This window comes from Dasypus novemcinctus, chromosome 28 (assembly GCF_030445035.2).
Source record: "Dasypus novemcinctus isolate mDasNov1 chromosome 28, mDasNov1.1.hap2, whole genome shotgun sequence".
Lineage (NCBI taxonomy): Eukaryota > Metazoa > Chordata > Mammalia > Cingulata > Dasypodidae > Dasypus > Dasypus novemcinctus.
In genome coordinates, this window is record NC_080700.1 from 36,530,775 (window position 1) to 36,550,298 (window position 19,524).

A 19,524-nucleotide genomic window follows, 5' to 3' on the forward strand; every position below is an offset into this window, starting at 1 on the left:
CAACTTTTTCACCTAGAATACAGGGCTTGTATACGTTTCCTTTAGCCTTTAAGCTTAAACACTCCACTTATTTCCATAGTTAGTTAAGGCAGAACCTTTTTACCCTTCCTGCATCATTGAGTTTATTTCATACATTTGTAATATTATTAATTTTAGATTTTTTTGTTGCATTCTCAATCCCTTCAGGGATTCTCTGACCTTGTAAATGATTTTCTAAATTTGCATACATTGTGGTTTATTTTGGAGGCTGTATAGTTTTATGGGCTTTGACAAATGATGTCTTGTGCTCTCCATTACGGTAATATACAGAAATAATTTCACTACCCTAAAAATATCTCCTGTGGATCACCTATTCAAACCGTGCCCTGCCCTCACCTGCCCCAAACCCGTGGTAATCCCTGATCTATTTATCACCCCTATAGCCTTTTCTAGCATGTCATATAATAGGAATCATATAGAATGCAGCTTTTTCTGACTGACTACTTTCACTTGGCAATGTGTAGTTAAGGTTCATGCATATTCAAGCCATTTTCATGGCTAGATAGTTTATTTCTTTTAACTGCTCCATAATATTCCATTCTATGGATGTACCATGTTTTCTTCATCCACGTATCTGTTGAAGAACATCCTGGTTGCTTCCAGTTAAGACTTATGTGAACATTTGTGAGCAGGTTTCTATGTGGATAAATTTTCAAATCAGCTGGGTAGCTATTTAGGAGTATGACTCCTGGATTGCATGGTAAGACTATTTTTAACTTCATAAGAAATTGCCAGACTGTCTTTCAGTGCAAAGTAGCTATACCACTTTTCATTATCACCAGCAATGAACAAGAGGTCCCGCTGCTCTACATTTTTGCCAACATTTGGTCTAGTCAGATTTTTCGATTTTAACCATTCTAATAGATGTGTAATGGTATCTCATTTTTGTTTTAATTTGCAGTTCCCTAATTAGAAAAGATTTTGTTCATATTTTCATATGCTTACTTGCCATCTGTATATATTCTTTGGTGGTATGTCTATTTAGATCTTTGACCAATTTTAAAATTAGGTTATTTATCTTCTTATTGTTGGGTTTTAAGAGTTATTTTTTTAAAGACTTATTTTTATTTCTTTCTCCCCCCACCCTCCCCTGTTGTCTGCTCTCTATGTCTATTCGCTGTATGTTCTTCTGTGTCTGCTTGTCTTCTCATTAGGTGGCTCCAGGAACCAATCCTGGGACCTTCCAGAGTAGGAGAGAGGTGATCATTCTCTTGTGCCACCTCAGCTCCCTGTTCTGCTATGTCTCTTGTTGGCTCTCCTCTGTGTCTTTTGTCATGTCACCTTGCTGTGACAGCTCTCCCCGTTGACGGGCACTCCTGCACGGAGGCAGGGGGGGCCACTCCCATATCGGCTGGCATTCTGCATGGACCAGCTTGCCACACAGGCCAACTTGCCTTCACTGGGAGGTCCTGGGCATCAAACCCTGGTTCTCCTATATGGTAAACAGGAGCCCAATTGCTTGAGCCACGTCTGCTTCCCTTTAAGTGTTCTTTGTGTATTTTATTATTTTTTTTTAGGAGGTACGGGGGATCGAACATGGAACCTCATACATGGGAAGCAGCACTCAAACCACTGAATTATACCCACTCCCCCTTTGTGTATTTTTGGTACAAGTCCTTTATCAGATATGTGCTTTGGAAATATTCTCTCCCAGTCTGTGGTTTGTCTTTTCATTCTCTTAACAATGTCTTTAACAGGGCACAAATTTTAATAAAGTCCAACTTATAATTTACTTCTCCCATGCAGGGCACTAATTGATGTTATATTTTAAAACTCATCACCAAACTTAATGTACATAGAAATTCTACATCTAGAGTTTGTCTTGTGTTTTCTTCAAGGAAATTAGAATTTTCCATTTTCCATTTAGGTCAGCAACTCACTTTGAGTTAATTTTTGTGTAAGATGTAAGGCAAGTTTCTTTTTTTCTCTCTAGTTTCTTTCAAGGTTTCCTCTTTTGTTTCCTGCAGTTTGAATATCATACTTTTTTTCCTTTTATTTTCCCTTTTTTGGTGTTCATCTTGGTTGGTGTTCTCCAAGATTCTTGGATCTCTGGTTTTGAAAAGCATTCGGTCATTATTGCCACAAATATTTCTTCATCTCCTTTCTCGCTTTCTTCTCCTTCTGGTATTTCAATTATGCATTTATTATACCTCTTGAAACTGTCCTAGAGTTCTTGGATATGTTTTTTGCTTGTTCCACTCTTTTTGTCCTTTGCATTTCAGTTTGGAAAAGGTCTATTGATCTATCTTCATCTATCTTTGCTGATTTTTTCCTTTGCCATGTTAAGTTTCACTGACGAGCCCTGTCAGACATTCTTCATTTCTGCATTTCTATTCCAGTGTTTTTTTTGCTTTCTGGCATTTGTTTTTGATTCTCTTTTAGATTACACCTCTGCTTACATTACTCATTTGTTCTTGTAGGTTGTCTACTTTTTCCATTGAAGCCCTTACCATCTTAGTTAAAGTTATTTTACATTCACTATCTGATGATCCCCAAATTTGTGTCATATCAGAGTCTGGTTCTGATGCTTTGTCTGTCTTTTCAGGTTGCATGTTTTCTTGCATTTTGTCATGACTTGTACTTTATTGTTGAAAGCTGGACATGTTGTTTCAGGTAATAGCAACTGAGGTCAATAGAAGTTATGTTAATCTGGCTAGAAGTTGGGCTTTGTTTAATGTCTGTGTAGCAATAGGTGCCAGAGGCTTTGTATCCCTCTACTGTCCTTGTTTACATCTCTCCTCTTGATTTTGGGCTTCCCTAAGTCTTCCTCCTCAGAGACAGTCTGTGTCTTGCAGCTCTTTCATTTATAATGTGGGGTTATTATACTGAAGCCCTATTGGTGGAGTCATAAGATATGGGCTAAATGGAATGTTCTACAATCTTCCATTTGTTTTTCAGTTGTTTAGAGGACCTGTGACCATCACAAGTGTTTCTTCTTGATTTGCTTCTCCTGTCTCACTTAGGTAAGAAAGAAAGGCTAGAAGAGGATGGAGTGAGAGGAATGCCCTTTCCCTACAGCTCTGGGGCATGTCTCTTATAGAGTCTTCAACCTGGAGGAAACTCTGGGTGCAATTTACAAGGGTTTTCCTTCTCCTTCCCCTGCCAGAATCATAAGAAGATCTTTCTCAGATCCTTACAGTGAGAGCAAGGTGGGCTCTAGTCCTGCATTCTAGAAAATGCACGACTTCAACTCCCAGGAGTTTCTCACTCTCACACTAGTCCACAGTCAGCCTCCAGCAATTAGTCAAAATCACCATTAAATGTCCTTACAAGTTTATGACTCTTTCAACTTCTGCTCCAGGTAAACAGAGCTCTGCTGTGACGTTCTGGATTTGCCTGTCTCTCTAGATTCCAAGGAGCCAGTTTGCCCAGCAAACTTAGTTTTCTGAGGGGTCCATTTTTTTTTTTTCCCACTTTGTTTATCTTTTTTCTGAAGTGAAGACAGGAATGTGGGCTTTTTAGCTCTTTGTAAATTTAGAGTTGACACGGAAAGTCCACCTTTGTTTTTTCATAACTCTGCCACATAGTAATCCCATGAAAAAGATATATCTCTGTTCTCCTTATTAGCAGTACTGTGGGTCTAAAGACCTTGACTTTGACTGTGAATTACAGCTAGAAGAGGTCAGGAGTTATTTGACCACCTTGAAGATAGAAATAGTAGCTGAATGTCCTGTGAGATATATTTATAGGTCTTTGAGATATGTTTTTAGGTCATTGATAACAGTTTAAATAAAAAGGAACAAGGGATAGCAAGCTAAATAGTGGCAACATTAAGTTTAGACATATTTAAAATTTTCATTTAATGAACTTGATCCCTCTTAAAAAACTTTTCTTCACTAACTCCAGGAATACTCTTCTCCTGCTTTTCCCCCTGTCTTGTTAACTGTTTTCTCATTTTCAGCTTTACTCGCTCCTTCTCTTCTTGAACTGGTGTGATCTGGGACTCTACCTAGCTAGGTTCATCTCCAAAGGGGTCTTAACCAGGCACCATCTACCCATATACTGATGACATCCAAATTTATATCTCTAGCCTCAACTTCTCTGAGTCTCTGATTCATACATCTAGTTGCCTATTAAACTGATGCCCTTGAATATCTAAAAAGAGCCTCATTGTTTTCAGGACTTGGAGTTGTCCTGGGTGGTGCTGCAGGGAAAATTACCGGACATTGTAGATCCTCCCATAGCCCACTGGATGGAACGTGGGAGAATGTGGGCTATGATGTGGACCATTGACCATGAGGTGCAGCGATGCTCAGAGATGTATTCACCAAATGCAATGGATGTGTCATGATGATGGGGGAGAGTGTTGCTGTGGGGGGAGTGGTGGGGTGAGGGTGGGGGTGGGGGGTGCGTGGGGACCTCATATTTTTTTAATGTAATATTTTTTTAAAAATGAATTTAAAAAAAATAAACCTAGTTGAGTGACCATGAAAAATAAAAAATAAAAAGAGCCTCATTATCCATCCTCTTATCAGCTTCCCATTCCATGGTATAGAAATACCATAATTGAGTCAACCATTCTCTATTAATGGACATCCACTCTGTTCCCATATTTTTGCCTTTCCTTGGAAGGATTTTCTCAAAATGTTACTAAGTAAGAAAAGGAAACTGTGGAGAAGTGTGCATGCTATAATTTCATTTTTGAAGACCAAACAGTGATAAAGACCTAAATGTATATATTTATATCTATAGTTATATATCTTTCTAAGTTTGTATAGGGAGAAAAGTATAGCAGGTTGTTCACACATTAAATAGGATACTGATATGGGTAGATAGGAGAGAAGGAAGACAAGGGAGTTGCACAAAGAGAATAAAAAAGCATTGGAAATCAATTTTTATGGTATGATCACATGCAACATTACTAAGCACCTTAAGTTTACGTGTCCAAAGTAGAATTCTTGATTTTTCACCTTCACACTTGTCCTGTCCGAAGACTTGTCCATCCCAACAAATGGTCCATCATTCCCTGGGACCTCACCAGCAATAGAATCATTTTCCCTTTTTTGTCAGCAAGTGTCACTGGTTCTACTTTCAAAATATACCCTGCATTCTGGTCCCGGTTATCACCCTAATTCAAGCCCCTGCCTGTCATCTGTCACCTAGACAACCGCAGTTGCTCCCTTGCTCACTGTGTAGCTTTCACTCTGACTTCTAATTCTTCCCAGAGGAATCTTCCTAAGAATAGAAATCCTATCACGTCATTTCTCTGCTCAAGAGCGGTGGCTTCCATCTCTCTTGGAACACACTGGAGTCCTCAGCTGGGCTCCTGGCCCTGTGGGATCCGCCCCACCAGCTCACTCCTTCCTCGCTCTCTCGGACCACACCTTCCTGGTCCTCCTCGCCTGCTTTAACCCTGCAGGGGGTTGCCCTCCCCATGGACTTCATCTGCTGCTCCTCCTTCCTGGGATCAGCCTCACTGACCCCGTTGCTCCACTCTGGTCTCTGCCTCCTTCGAGGTGCCCTCCCTGATCTAAATACCTTCTCTAGTCTCTTTTCCACTCTATTCTCCATCCTGGCACCTAGTACTACCTGGGTTTGCCTATTTATTTCTTTATTGTCTATCTTCCTTACAAAAATCTAAGTGTTTCAAAGATAAGTACTTCGACTTTTCACCCCAGAATTAATGCAACGACTTGCATTAATTTCCTTTGCATGAGTGAAGGAGTTGACTTAGTGAAATTAAAAAAGTTGGTGTAAGTAAGCGTTATGTGGGCATTCTGTCAAACTTCGGGGCTCTTTTCACCATTTTCAACTATTTGTGGCATCTTAGAAAGATGATGTAGAGATGAATTTGAGAGCTGATTCTGATCTGGAAGAGATGTCAATTTTAGCCCATCTCCTCCACTTGGGGAAAAATACCCCCTCCAGTGTGTGTGAAATTTAAGCTCTAGGATCTGTTAATAGGGAAATAATTTGCATACATAAATGCACTAGTGGAAAAACGGGGAACTCATTTTATTTTCAGGCCAGGGTTTATACAATTTAGAGTCTCTAATGTTTTAGCGGGTCATTCCAGACACTAAAGGATCATGGTTGCATCTATGACCCATCAATATAAGAGGCACCAGTCTGGTAAGAGTTTGCCTGCCAGGGATTCTGGGCCCCGAAATGTAAGCACACAAACACAGAGTGCACAGTCTTTATGGTGATTAACAATGCACGTGGGTTTGTACAAATTGCACCAGTCCCTGTTTCCTGAGGTGGTTGTAGCATGGTGTTTGAAAGTGTGGGCTCTGAAACCAGTCTGCCAGGGTTCAAATCCCAGCTCTGCATCTCAGTTTCTTTGGCTACAGCAGGGGATAAAAATAGTGCCTACCTGAGAGAGTTGGTTGTTTTGAAATTAAATGATGCAATTCATGTCAAGAGCTTAGAACCACATTGGTACACAGCAAGTGCCCAATAAATGTTGGCCATTATTATTATTATTATTGATTTTACAAACAAGGGAATCTGGCTCTGACTTTAGCAGAAAAAGAAATTAATGACATGGTTTTGGTTAGGTCACAGATCTAAATACCAAAAGGCAGGACTTGGAAAAACAGTTGGAAACTTAGAGCAGTGCTGAGCTCTTAAGTGGCGCCTGGGGAATACCTGGTAGAGTTTCTGTCTCTACGCATGGGAAAAAGAGCCGCACTGGGTGGGAAGTTGGTGCTTCTCTGTCCTGGCTGAATGACACTTTACAGGAGAAGACAAGGAAATCCTAAATATTCTACGGTCATAAAACTCCGGGAGAAGAAATGGAGGGTTTTGAATTGGCAGTTAAATAGAAAAAAGATGCCACGTAGAAATTTTATTAAAATCAATTTTCAGAATAATTATTGGGAACTTTGGCTTCTGGCCAAGATGGAGTAACAGAGACTAGATTTATTCTCATACTAGAAACATCTAAAAAAAAAGGTCGAAGTATATGGAACAAACTGTTTTTCAACCTTGGATATCACACCACGCAGGGCGATAGTTCTGGAAGAGGAAAAAGGAATGAGGTGTCCGTGCTACAACTCTGGCTTCCTGCCTGGAGACACCATCCAGGCTGAAGGCCATGAAGGGGGGACCCCGATGTAATTAAGTATGGAGGTGGTACATGGTAGCTGCCCAGTGGATAGCTCAGGAAAGAAGAGCCACCAAGATGGAGGAGGTAGAGCCATCAGATGGAGGTGGTGTCCAAGGTTGACACATGGATGAAGTGAGACTTTAACTGGGCTCTGGAGGGATAGGAGAAGAGGGCTAGGAAGAGGACGGGGGCGGCTGGTGGTGTTGGGATGGATATGAAAAGAGGCACAGGCCTCTCCCTGCTTCAAGAAATTTAAAAGTTTATGGAGGGGCTTTGTGAAGATAGCTTGAAAAGTAGTTTGGGACTGTCTGTGGGAATTCCTGAATCTTCAGGTAGAGTTGCCTTTATTCAGTAAGCCAGTGGCTTTTAACATTTAAAATAAAAGCCCTAAACTTCTTTTACCCTAATCCCAGTACAGGCACACCCACACTCTCTCTCCATACACATAAACACACACATACATGTACATAAACACACACACACATATATACCTGCATATCTTTCTATATCTATACATCTGTGTCTGTATCTATATTGACATTGATATCTACATCTACATCTATATCTATCTCTACCTCTACTTCTACCTCTACCTCTATCTCTGTCTCTATCTCTATCTCTTCCTCTACTGCCTGCCAGAATTCTTTCAAGAAGTTTGAAGGAGGGGCGTTAGAATTAATTCAGGGGAGTCCCTCTGGAATACGTTTTATTAGTTCTTATCTTAATTTAATTCTTAACTAATAGGCATTTCTGTTTCCTTCTACACATTGAATTGAAAGGCTTTTACCGTATTTCTTTGTCTGATTTTTTAATACCTCATGAATAATGTGGTATTACCGAGAAACAAAAGAAAGGGAATTATACAAAAGCTTGACATTTAATAATATTTTAAAGGAACATTAGGGAATGGGGTAAATAAACTTTACTGACGTTATACTAGTTTTTGTGGAGGTATACGGTATTAAGAAGAAAAGAGATAGTTCTTGAATTAGAAAATGTAAGAAAATAGAATGCATTAGAAGCAAATAAACCAGTGAATTCTATTATGAATATTCGAACTGTATATTAACTTTTCCTGAGAAACAATGGCCAAGCTTAAGTCTCAAAAAAAGACAAAAAGGAATGTCCAAAGAAACCTTAAATAATTAGAAATAGTTTTTCAGAATGCATATCTGAGACATGGAGACCAGTGTTTTTAGCTGAAGGCCAGGCCACAACTGTTGAAGCAGTGGGTTAATGTCTCAGAGCCTCTCTCCTGGCGAGGACTCAGCCCCTATAACCCTTTAGAGTACCTCCCAAATCCCAGGCAGCCTTTGCAGATCCCCCTAAGGGCCTGCGTTCCCCAAAGGGTACCGTTTGCACCACCTCACTTCCTCTCACTTTCTTTCCAGATGCAGGTGTTTATTGGTTTCCCTTAAGATAACACCTTCTGGGGGTAGATTAGAACCAGTCAGCTCCTTGTTGGCTGTGCCCAGTGTATCAGTCAGCTGAAGGGGTGCTGATGCAAACTATTAGAAATCTGTTGACTTCTGTAAAGGGTACTTAGTTGGGGTAAAAGCTTACCATTACAAGGGCCTAAAGATCTAACTCAAGGCTGCTTTCTCACCAAAGTCAGTTGTTACACGTTGACGCAAGATGCTGGGTGATTCTTTGCCTGGTCTCTCAGGGCTTGCTGTATCAGTCTCTGGCATAAGGCTCATTTCCCTCTGGACCTTCTCAGCCTCTCAACTGCCCTCTTCTCTTCAGCTGCAAACTCTCAGGCGAATAGCTCATCTCTCCCTGGGCCCAGGATAAACATGACAGGGCTCTCTCTCTTTCCCATGCATCTTCTTGAGTAAGGGTCCATTTATATCAGCCCACAAAGCGGGCAGGGACTCAATCTGAGTCATGACCTACTGAGGTGGTTGAATCAGAGCCCTAATCTTAGCAGTTAATTTCATCAGGACATCTCAGCTGAATCGAATGCATTTGAAGGGTATCACACCCAGGGCAATTGATTAGTTTACCAATATAATCTCTCTTTTTGGGGATTCATGAATAATCTCGAACTGCCACATTCAGGAATGGGGATTAAAGTCACACTCGTGGTAGCTCAAGTCCGATGAGAGTGGATCTGCCGGATGAGAGAAACTAGTGTGGTGAACACTGCCTCCCAAGTACATACAGCCGGATCTGGTTAGGAAAGTTCTGGAATAATTCTTCACTTAAAAATTTCAAAAGGGAGTGTAAAGAAATTTGTGTTGATGCAAGCATTGCCTAGTGAGTGACACCACTTGAGAGCTAACAATGAGTGCCTTCTAACACATCTTTTGTGCACCATCTGTATTGTACTCTGGGACCTATTGCTCCACCATTCTGGAATGTGACGTCTGTGTGTACTGAACAACAGTACTTCCTGCTTATAAGTCTTTATAAGTCTTATAAATAAACATCTTGATTGTCAAGAGGCCACCTGTTTCATATTTGGATTATCGTGGTTAATTGTTTTAATCCCCTCTGCTTTGTGAACAGGTCGTTCGGTCTTTGGCTTTTCCAGGGGTAGTTAAAATGAGTTAGACAAAGAGGAGTGAGCTGAAGTAAAATTCAGATAAATCTAGATTGCTGCTCTACAGATAATTCTGGGAAATGCCTTGGTTGGGAGCAAAGAATGAGTTTATAATTCTATCTTTGGATTTCAATTATCCAAGCCACTCCTGTGCCCTATCATTCTATAGAATTAGGAACTGGGTGGACAGTCCCTAGGGACAGAGGCTGTAATCATTTGTTCTGATCTGCAGTCTGCTCTTAACCAAGGTTAAAACAGAAATAAAAGTCGGATGATTTTTCACCTTCTTCTGCTCAATTCTAGCAAGGATTTTTTTTTAACTGCTTGAAATATTTGTACACTTTTGCCATGAGTAATGGGTACAGTGATTGCACACAGGGGGAAAAGGATGGCTACCTCACTGAGCTGAGTCCTGGCACCTGATCATAGGCAGCTGGCCACAGAATACATATAATTTGCCCTTGTTGTTTTTTATACATTTTGCAGGCACATGGGCATTTGAAAAATATAGTACATACAAGGGTTAGTTAGAGAAAATATTTGATAATGCTAACTGAATTTGCCTTTCCCTGGTTAACTGTTTGATGGTTACTTAAATATTCAACTCTCTCCATCTTTCCAGCTATATTTTATTGTCCTCTCTCAAATCTGTGGCTAAGTTTTTGTTTTATGTTCCACAAGAATCCTATATTTGTAAGAGTTAGAGGAGTGGTTCAACCCACTGCTTTAAATAGTATACAGCTAACCCATCTGAGTAGACTATTTCTAAATTCTTCTGAGAAAGGACATTTCAAAAGGCTGCCTGGGATTTGCCTCGAATGTAACTTCCTCTCTTAGAGACGCTTTCTTTGCCTGCTCCTTCTCATATCACCTCCTCCCTTCCTTATCTCCTCCTATCTTTACTCCTTCCTTCCCTTACCTGTGCTTTTGGCAGTTCATTCACTCATTCATTCACCCAAAGCATAAACTTTATTTTTTAAAAGTACAGTGGTTATATGCAGTTGAAATCAGGTAACTTGATCTTAGGGAGAAGAATATCTAACCGTCTCTGCTTTAGTCAAATCACTTGCTTTTATCTTTCAAAGTGGATCTGATGGTAAAAGATTTTTTTTTCTATTTTCTGTTTTATTTTTTTAAAGATACTTAGATTACACAAATATTACATAAAAAATATAGGGGATTCCCATATGCCCCGCTCCCCACACGCCCTACATTTTCCCACATTAGCAACATCCTTCATTAGTGTGGTACATTCGTTACAATTGATGAACACCTTTGGAGCACTGCTACACAGCATGGGTTAAAGTTTACACTGTAGTTTGTACTCTCTCCCACCCAATTCTGTAGGTTATGGCAAGATAGTTAATGGCCTGCATCTGTGCTTGCAATGTCATTCAGGACAATTCCCAAGTCCCGAAAATGCCCCCACGTGACACCTGTTTTTCCCACTCCCTGCCTTCAGAACCTCCAGTGGCCACTTACTGGTATTCTACTATGGACTTACTGTGACTCTAGCAATGGAAGAAACTGTATCATTGATGTGGAGAAACTTTTTTAGAAAACAGCATGCCACTGCTCTTGCCGGGCCTGCTGGAACTTGGACTCTGGGGCCAGCTGGGTCCCACAGATGCTCGTGGGGGAACTGGGCAGCTCCATAGTGGCTCCTGGTCTACTACTTTGGCCCGGCTCCCTGTTCAGCCGCCCTTTGTTGCCAGTGGCCACAGGTCCGAGGGCCACACAGAGGGGGCCTCGGGAGATAGGGGGGACTCCTGGACCCACCGGCCTGCTGCATGCGTCTGCTTACTCTGCAGCCCTGGACGGGCTGTTATAATGGGAATTTTATTAGGGTAAAAGCTTTTAGTTCCAAAACTGTGAACATGTCCAAATCAAGGCATCTGATGGTAAAAGAAATTAACTGTTACTGCAACTTTCCCGTGAGCTCCTCTAGGTCTCTCTAAAGTTCTGGAGTTGGAGACTAAATGGTATTTGAGTAATAGACTTACACCCAAGAAAAACGCATGCGGTGCTTCCCATTTTTTTACCCCAGTCTACACCCAGAGTAGGTAAATGCCAATGAGAATTTATCCTCCCCAAATGATGATTTCAGAATTTCCTACAAAGTGTCAATCGAAAGGAGTTCTTTATTTTTGATCTCCTTTACCTGTTTTTCACCTGAGGCTAGCATCCGTACATTTTTTACGTTCTAGATGGACCATCATAGAATCATGCAATCTCAAGATCAAAAGCTATGCTGAAGGGTGTCTAGTGCAAATCTTTATGGATAATTGAACCCTTCCTGTGAAGTCTTCATCTAGGCCCTACTTCAAAACGAACCTCCAGTGAGCCAACTCATCGTTTACTATGGTGGTAGCTCTTCTCTTTGTTGTCTGCTGTTTTGAAAACAGCTTCCTTAAATGAAGCATAACTATCCTTAGTAGTTTCCACACTTTGGTTTTTTTAAACCCTTTGGACACATAAAGAGCAAGTCACCTCTGTCTTTTTTTTTTTTTTTTAAAGATTTATTTATTTATTTAATTCCCCCCCTCCCTTGGTTGTCTGTTCTTGGTGTCTATTTGCTGCGTCTTGTTTCTTTGCCCGCTTCTGTTGTCGTCAGCGGCACGGGAAGTGTGGGCGGCGCCATTCCTGGGCAGGCTGCTCTTTCTTTTCACGCTGGGCGGCTTTCCTCACGGGCGCACTCCTTGCGCGTGGGGCTCCCCCACGCGGGGGACACCCTTGCGTGGCACGGCACTCCCTGTGCGCATCAGCACTGCGCATGGCCAGCTCCACACGGGTCAAGGAGGCCCAGGGTTTGAACCGCAGACCTCCCATATGGTAGACGGACGCCCTAACCACTGGGCCAAAGTCCGTTTCCCAACACCTCTGTCTTATAGGAGGGAGAACTCATCATGTTTCCTCTAAGTCTTCCTTTCTCTAGGCTAAACACTCTTCGTTCCTCTGTTGTTTTGCACATAACCTGAACTCAGGGCTCTTCATCATCCTGTTTCCTCTGCTCTGAACAGGATTATTTGGCTTTTATGCGTCTCACAATACAGCGTCCTGCAATGAGTATGGTACTCCATGTATGCTCTGATAAGCCGAGAGGAGAGTGGGACTGTCATCTCGCTTGTTCCAGATAGTCTCATTCCATTGGCACATGTGCCAATTAATTGTTGTGACCAGCCAAATACCACTGTCCTCCCCATCTGAACTGTGTATATCTACCTGTTCACAAGCCTGTCAACTTCATACCTATGTCAATGCATAAAATTCAGAATATCTGTTAACTGGAAAAAAATGGCCGCATTTCAGAGCCAAGTTCTGGAGTCACACTTGATAGTGAATGACCTTGGACCAGTTCTTAACCTCTCCAAGCGACAATTTTCCAATATGGGGATTTATCTTACAAGGTTATTGTGAGCACTAAATTAGTCAAGATATGTAAGGTATTTAAAATGCATGGTAAGTTATCGATGAGTTTTTTGGATTTTCTTTTGGTGGTACAGGGAATTGAACCCAGAACCTTGTACATGGGAAGCAAGCATTCAACACTGAGCTACGCCTGCTCCCTTCAATGAGTTTTAATAATAATAATCATCTTTATTATTATCATTACTTATCCTAGAGGTCTGAGAAGTGTGTAATACTGAGCATTAATGTTTAATAATTAAAGGTTTAATACTGAGTAAATAGGAGGGATCTGTGGCTTCATTTTATTACTTGTGTCCTCTAATACAATATATCCAAGACCTACGAGAGAAAAATGAATACATAAACAATTCAGAATCACACATTTCTCCAAATACCTTGACAAATTAGAACAAAATCAAGCAATATTGTGACAGTTATTCACTGTCTATGGCTTGCTAGCATAAATGATATGTTAGGAAGAGGATTTGCTTCTCCAGGCTTTAATATTAAAATTTAACTTTTTACAAAAATATATACTTTCTTCAAATAATTCTAAGAACGGTTGCTGTCTGACACATTTTAGAGAGGTTAATATATATATTTTTAAAAATATAGACACATGTGTTAATTTTTGTCATTCGAAAATATTTATTTCTGCTCGTACAGTTTGGCACCCCAGCCTGGCCTGCTGCCACCTAAGCTGCTAAGCAGAAACCTAAAAGAGTCGCTGCAAACAAGATTCTATCACCCCCTTCATTTAGTTTGTGAGAATCACAGCTAGGTAAAGCTTTAGGAGGAGAATTATTTTCAACTGCTTTTCAAACTTTTATTTTAGGAAAAGTAAAACACGCCGTGAAACGTTTAAAATCCATTAAACTTCTTGAGGGACTTGGCTCAATTCCCAGACGAGTGCCACCTAGGAGAGCCTCCTGGGTCCATAAGCTCAAAGATGTATCTTGGGCACATCCTTTTTCATCTGTGTCTTCCATTAAAGGCTCAACTGGGGTGATAAGGAGGGTTATAGAATGCTTAAAAAAAGGTTGATTTTTAAAATTGATTATTAACAGAATATTCATCACAGGAGTGATCTTTGATGTGAAGCCAGATATCAAGAAGAGCTAATTGTTATGAGTTCTGTTTCTTTTTTATAGCATGTTTTACACAAACACACTTGTAAGCAGTGGCGTGCCAGAGTTGGCTTATACATACTCACATTGCCTATTAAATTTCCAGGTTGTCCTTTATGCTGAGCGATGACAGGGAGTTTGAAATGGGCCATGGGGAGAGATATATACACCAAGGAAATTGGCAAATATTAAAAACATTACTAGGGAGTGGGGGTAGCTCAAGTGGTTGAGCACCTGCTTCCCATGTATGAGATCCTGGGTTCATTCCCTGATACCTCCAAAGAAAAAAAAGGGGGGGAGCGGCTGTGGCTCAATCAGATGAGCTCCCGTCTACCATATGGGAGGCCCTGGGTTTCGCGTCCCGGGGCCTCCTTGTGAGGGCAGGCTCACCCGCGCGCTGTGGAGCACCGCCCAGCCCCCAAGCGCCTCAGGGAGCCAGCTCAGTAAGGTGATGCAACAAAAAGAAGGGAGACAAGCAAGAACACGGAGGAGCCGGCAGCGAATGAACACAGAGAGCAGACAGCAAGCAAGCTGCAAGGGGGGAGGGGAAAATAAATAAATACAGACACAGAAGATCGTACAGCGAAATGGACACAGAGAGCAGACAGCATGCAAAAAAGTCATGGCGGGGGGATTAAAAAAAAGAAGAACAGGCCTGTTTTCCCCTCAGAGAGAGCTGGTGGTCAAACACTTACCAGCATGACCTGTGCCCCGAAGCATTTCTTTAAATATAGGGCAAAAAATGAAAATAAAAAATAAAAACATATAGGGCTATTGGTGTGGAAGGTTTTGATATGAAGGTTCATATCAGAAGAAATAAGACTATTTTCTTTTCTGTGTCCTCAGGGATTCGCAAAGACGACGAGGAGGAGAATGTTGAAACACAAGCGCCAGAGAGAGGATGGGGGAGGCAGGGGCGAGGCGGGGCCCTCCGGGGGCGCGAGGGCCGCCAGCCTCTGGCCGAGCCCCCTCGTGATCAAGCACACCAAGAAGAAACAGCCGGCCCTTGTCCCTGACGGCCGACCAGATGGTCAGTGCGCTGCTGGACGCCGAGCCCCCCCATCATCTACTCGGAGTACGACCCCACCAGGCCCTTCAGCGAGGCCTCCATGATGGGCCTCCTGACCAACCTGGCCGACCGCGAGCTCGTGCACATGATCAACTGGGCCAAGAGGGTGCCAGGTAAGGGCGCTGGGCTTCGCCGTCTGTGTTAGGGGCCAGAGGTTTCATGAACTGGCTCATGTCATGGAGAAAGAGCGGGACGTGGTACTGTGGTATCTGACTGGTTTCCAGGCTACACCAGGATTGGTTAATACACTGTAATTCTCCTGAAAAATTAGGAAATTAAAACAAAAATCAAAATCTAGAAGATTACAATCCTTAACCTGGCTAGTCTGCTTCCCTTCCCTTCCCTTCCCTTCCCTTCCCTTCCCTTCCCTTCCTTCCCTTCCTTCCTTCCCTTCCCTTCCCTTCCCTTCCCTTCCCTTCCCTTCCTTCCCTTCCCTTCCCTTCCCTTCCCTTCCCTTCCTTCCCTTCCCTTCCCTTCCCTTCCTTCCCTTCCCTTCCTTCCCTTCCCTTCCCTTCCCTTCCCTTCCCTTCCCTTCCCCCTTCCCTTCCCTTCCCTTCCCTTCCCTTCCCCTTCCCTTCCCTTCCCTTCCCTTCCCCTTCCCTTCCCTTCCCTTCCCTTCCCTTCCCTTCCCTTCCCTTCCCTTCCCTTCCCTTCCCTTCCCTTCCCCTTCCCTTCCCTTCCCTTCCCTTACCCTTCCCTTCCCTTCCCTTCCCTTCCCTTCCCTTCCCTTCCCTTCCCTTCCCTTCCGTTCCCTTCCCTTCCCTCACTATGTAGGTATACACACCATGGAAATCAGCAATGCTATAAATTAGAAATTTATATTTTATTTATACTTCCAATCGCACATCCCCCCACTTCCTCTCCCCATTCCCGGGTAAACTCTAATCTGCTTCCTATCTCTGCAATTTCTAGTCATCTCTTGTAAGTGATATCATTAGTCACTTGCTTCTGTCACCGAGCATAGTGCTTTCAAGGTCCTTCCACGCTGTAGCATGTCTCAGAGCTTCCTTCTTTCTTATGCACAAGTAATACTCCATTGGGTGTGTGCACCACATTTTGCTCATTCATTCGTTGATGGACACTTGGATTGTTTGATCTTTTCATTGATTTATTTTTAATTCATTTTCTTCATCGAAAATTTGTGTGGTGGGCACTATGTAATCAAAGGTATTCCATATTGCATGCTTCTGGTCTCAGAAATTTTTCACACTCAGAATATTTATACTCTACAGTCTTTTTAAATATATAGCACCTATGTTCAAAACGCCTCAATTATTAATGAACGATTTCGTCTTAAAAATCTTTTAAGATTTTTATGGGGAGATAATAAGAGGTTTCTTTATTGCGCACCAATTATTTATTCACTCCCACTTATATTTTAGGAGAAAGAGATAGAGTATAGAAAAACAAATTAGCTTCTCAGGCCTCAAGGAGAAAGATGCGGTGGCTCCAGTGACGCTTTGGTCCTTCAGTTGATTCACTCAGAGTGGGTGTTCCTGTAAAACTTGACTGTTTGCTCTTGTGCAGGGAGAAGAACTGTAGTTATTTCTCATAGGAACAAGCCTAGGAAATCAACCCTCTTCCATACCCCACTCAACATGTCCATTCATGAGCTAACATAGAGGAGCCAAGGAAAGAGGAAGCCAAACCATAGATTAGATGTCTGATGGATTTAATAGACTTTTTCTCTTTGGGTTTCTTTTAATAGATGAAATTAATTATTAATTTTGAAGCATAGAATAATTTTTTCATCGTGCTTAATAAATGTGGAGACTGTTGCTTGCATTTCTTGAGTCACCTAAGTCGGGCCTTACATGTGTTCACCTGTATCACCGTGTAAATAGAGGGTCCTTTGCATTAGGAATCAACAGTGTTGTCATCTGAACTCAATAGCGGGCATCCGTTTAGATGGTTACATAGAGGCATTGGTGTCCAATAAGCAAGTTTAGATTTTCAGAGTGAGTCCAGATGGCAAATCAAAACTCCTGGCGGTCTTTGGAATTCGCACTCAGTTTGAGCGCCCGGCTATCATAGCATTCTCACATGTAGCAGATCCATGCGAAGCAAATATTGGAAGCTAACAGTAGTGTGGCTGTGAGTTTTACCCTTATCTTTTTATGTTATTGCCTTGGAAAAAATTCTTTGGGAGAAGAAGAAAAACAGGACAAAAGAAAGCAAAATGAATGGCCCTATCCCTGAGAGCCAATTCTTGGCTGCTACGTTCTGTTGTCTTCTAAACATATATTTTCCCTACTGATATTTGGAAATACTAACTCCAAGAGCACTGGTACACCCAGTATATACATTTTTTTCATGTTTATCCGTAGATATTCATCATATTTTATAATTTTACAAATTTGAAGGGCATTTGAAATAGCTGGACTTACATTCAAACATATTACCAATGGATAAAGAATTCATGGTGATAATATTCTGAATTTAGAAATAAAATAAAGACAGAAACCAAGGGAAGGAAATCTTATGCTCATCCCTAGCCACTCCATTGTTGAACCCAGAACTTAATCAATTTATGGAAGGAGAGATACTTGGCTAAGCCACTCCATAACTTGATTATATTATTTTAAAAGATCCATGAGTCCAGAACCCTTGCAATAGACTGTATCTTGTTAGTTGATGATTTTTTCAAAAAAGAATTTTAAAGGTGAAAGTGAAAAAAAAATACATATATATGCATGTGTGTATGTGTGTGTACCATTAGAATATAGCTGTTACAAATCAATAGCTACTATCTGACCAAACAGAAAATTAAAATAGTCATTGATTTTAAAAGGATGAAAAATGATAGGAAAAAAAAGTCTTCTGGTAAAACTGAAGATGCAGAGAAATTGCTAAAGCTACATTTTTAAAAGCTTTAATATATCCAAATACCATTTGTCACTCAAAAAAAAAAAAAAAAGCCCACACTGAAAATCTAATATAGTCCATTTTACATTTCTGTAGTAAAGTTAGGGAATAATAATATTAATATTAGTGATTTAACTAGCAAAAGGATGGAAAGCACCATTACTAAGATGTATATCAACAAAACCTGTTCTAGAAATATCTGGAATTAGCAAAATGATACAAAAACATCATGGGACATTTGGATAATCCCAGAACGGCTATCAGTATAACAAAAGTTAGAAAATGACTTCATTTTTAATGATAAATTTTAATAAAAAAAATAATATCTTGGACCATTTTAGCTCTACAAGTATTTTTTCGCTATTGTCAGAATTATAAAATATTGATGATTATAAATTGAATTTTCCTTTCTCTTAACCTCTGGAGCATATTTTTTGACTTATTGCTCTACTCAGAGTCAAGATGTGAAGAGGATTAGGATAAAATCCGTCGTGCAAGTGTGATGGACAAGTTCCAATCTGAAGGGTATTTATATTAGCCTTGGCTAAAGATGACATTAAGACTTTTTTTTTCCCTCCACAATTAAAAAAAAACAATAGTGACAACAAGAATGATAAAACCTATGTACCCAGTACCGAAAAGTGAGGCATTTTTATAACCTGTGTTACATATCTGCTTTTTGATATTGAGCTCTGTAGAAGGCGTTTCTCTTTCTTATATATTCTGAAATTTGTTAGTTTCTAAAGGTACTTTACATTATATATACACGGTTGGAGATTTCGTTTTTAAGAGTTACATTATTAAATCTTAGTTTACTATTTCTTGCCTGTGGCTAAACTAGTCAAAAAATTTGACATCATTGAGCTGACAGTCAAAAAAAGAAAAAAAAAATCAATCATATTTTTAGTTATACTTTTCATTTCATTGCACTCAGTTGCATTTTTGAGCAGTTGGTCCTTCGTTTCAGTGTTAAGGAGGTACGTCTGATTTTTCCCAGAGATGCTTGCATCATGTCACCAAGGCGTCCCTTGGATTTCTTAAAGAATCCAGCTTTTCCCAAATCCACTGTAATTTTACATATCTCAAGAGCAATTTCATACTTCAGATTTACGTTCTAGTTGTATATATTTAATGCCTATTCGAGTAAATCGCTGGGCCTGGATCAACCGTCGCCTTTTAAAGACTGATAACTGGAGGCCCAGCAGCTTCCCCAACCACCGAGCACCCCTGGGAGGGGTGGCTTGGGACACAGCCCAGGAGGGGGAAATAAATACAGGCAGAGTGGCTGCCAAGCCTCCCTCTGTGGGAAACACTCCATTTCAACCACTTCCTCATTCCTTCTAGGGGCCAACGAGGGGACCTTTTCTCTTTCCCCTCTCCCGTCTGGGTTGCTCTCAGCATGCCAGAAGAGTCTGAGGCC

The 19,524-nt window shown here is 41.1% G+C and overlaps 1 protein-coding gene across 1 annotated transcript in view; it reads left to right on the forward strand.

Moving 5' to 3' along the window:
* The window catches only part of ESR1 (estrogen receptor 1), a 387,555-nt gene that overhangs the window by 231,746 nt on the left and 136,285 nt on the right, over positions 1 to 19,524 (forward strand). Inside the window, 3 exon segments of the mRNA XM_058289585.2 lie at positions 15,040 to 15,175; positions 15,177 to 15,224; positions 15,226 to 15,352. Coding sequence (XP_058145568.2) covers positions 15,040 to 15,175; positions 15,177 to 15,224; positions 15,226 to 15,352 — 311 coding nt within the window.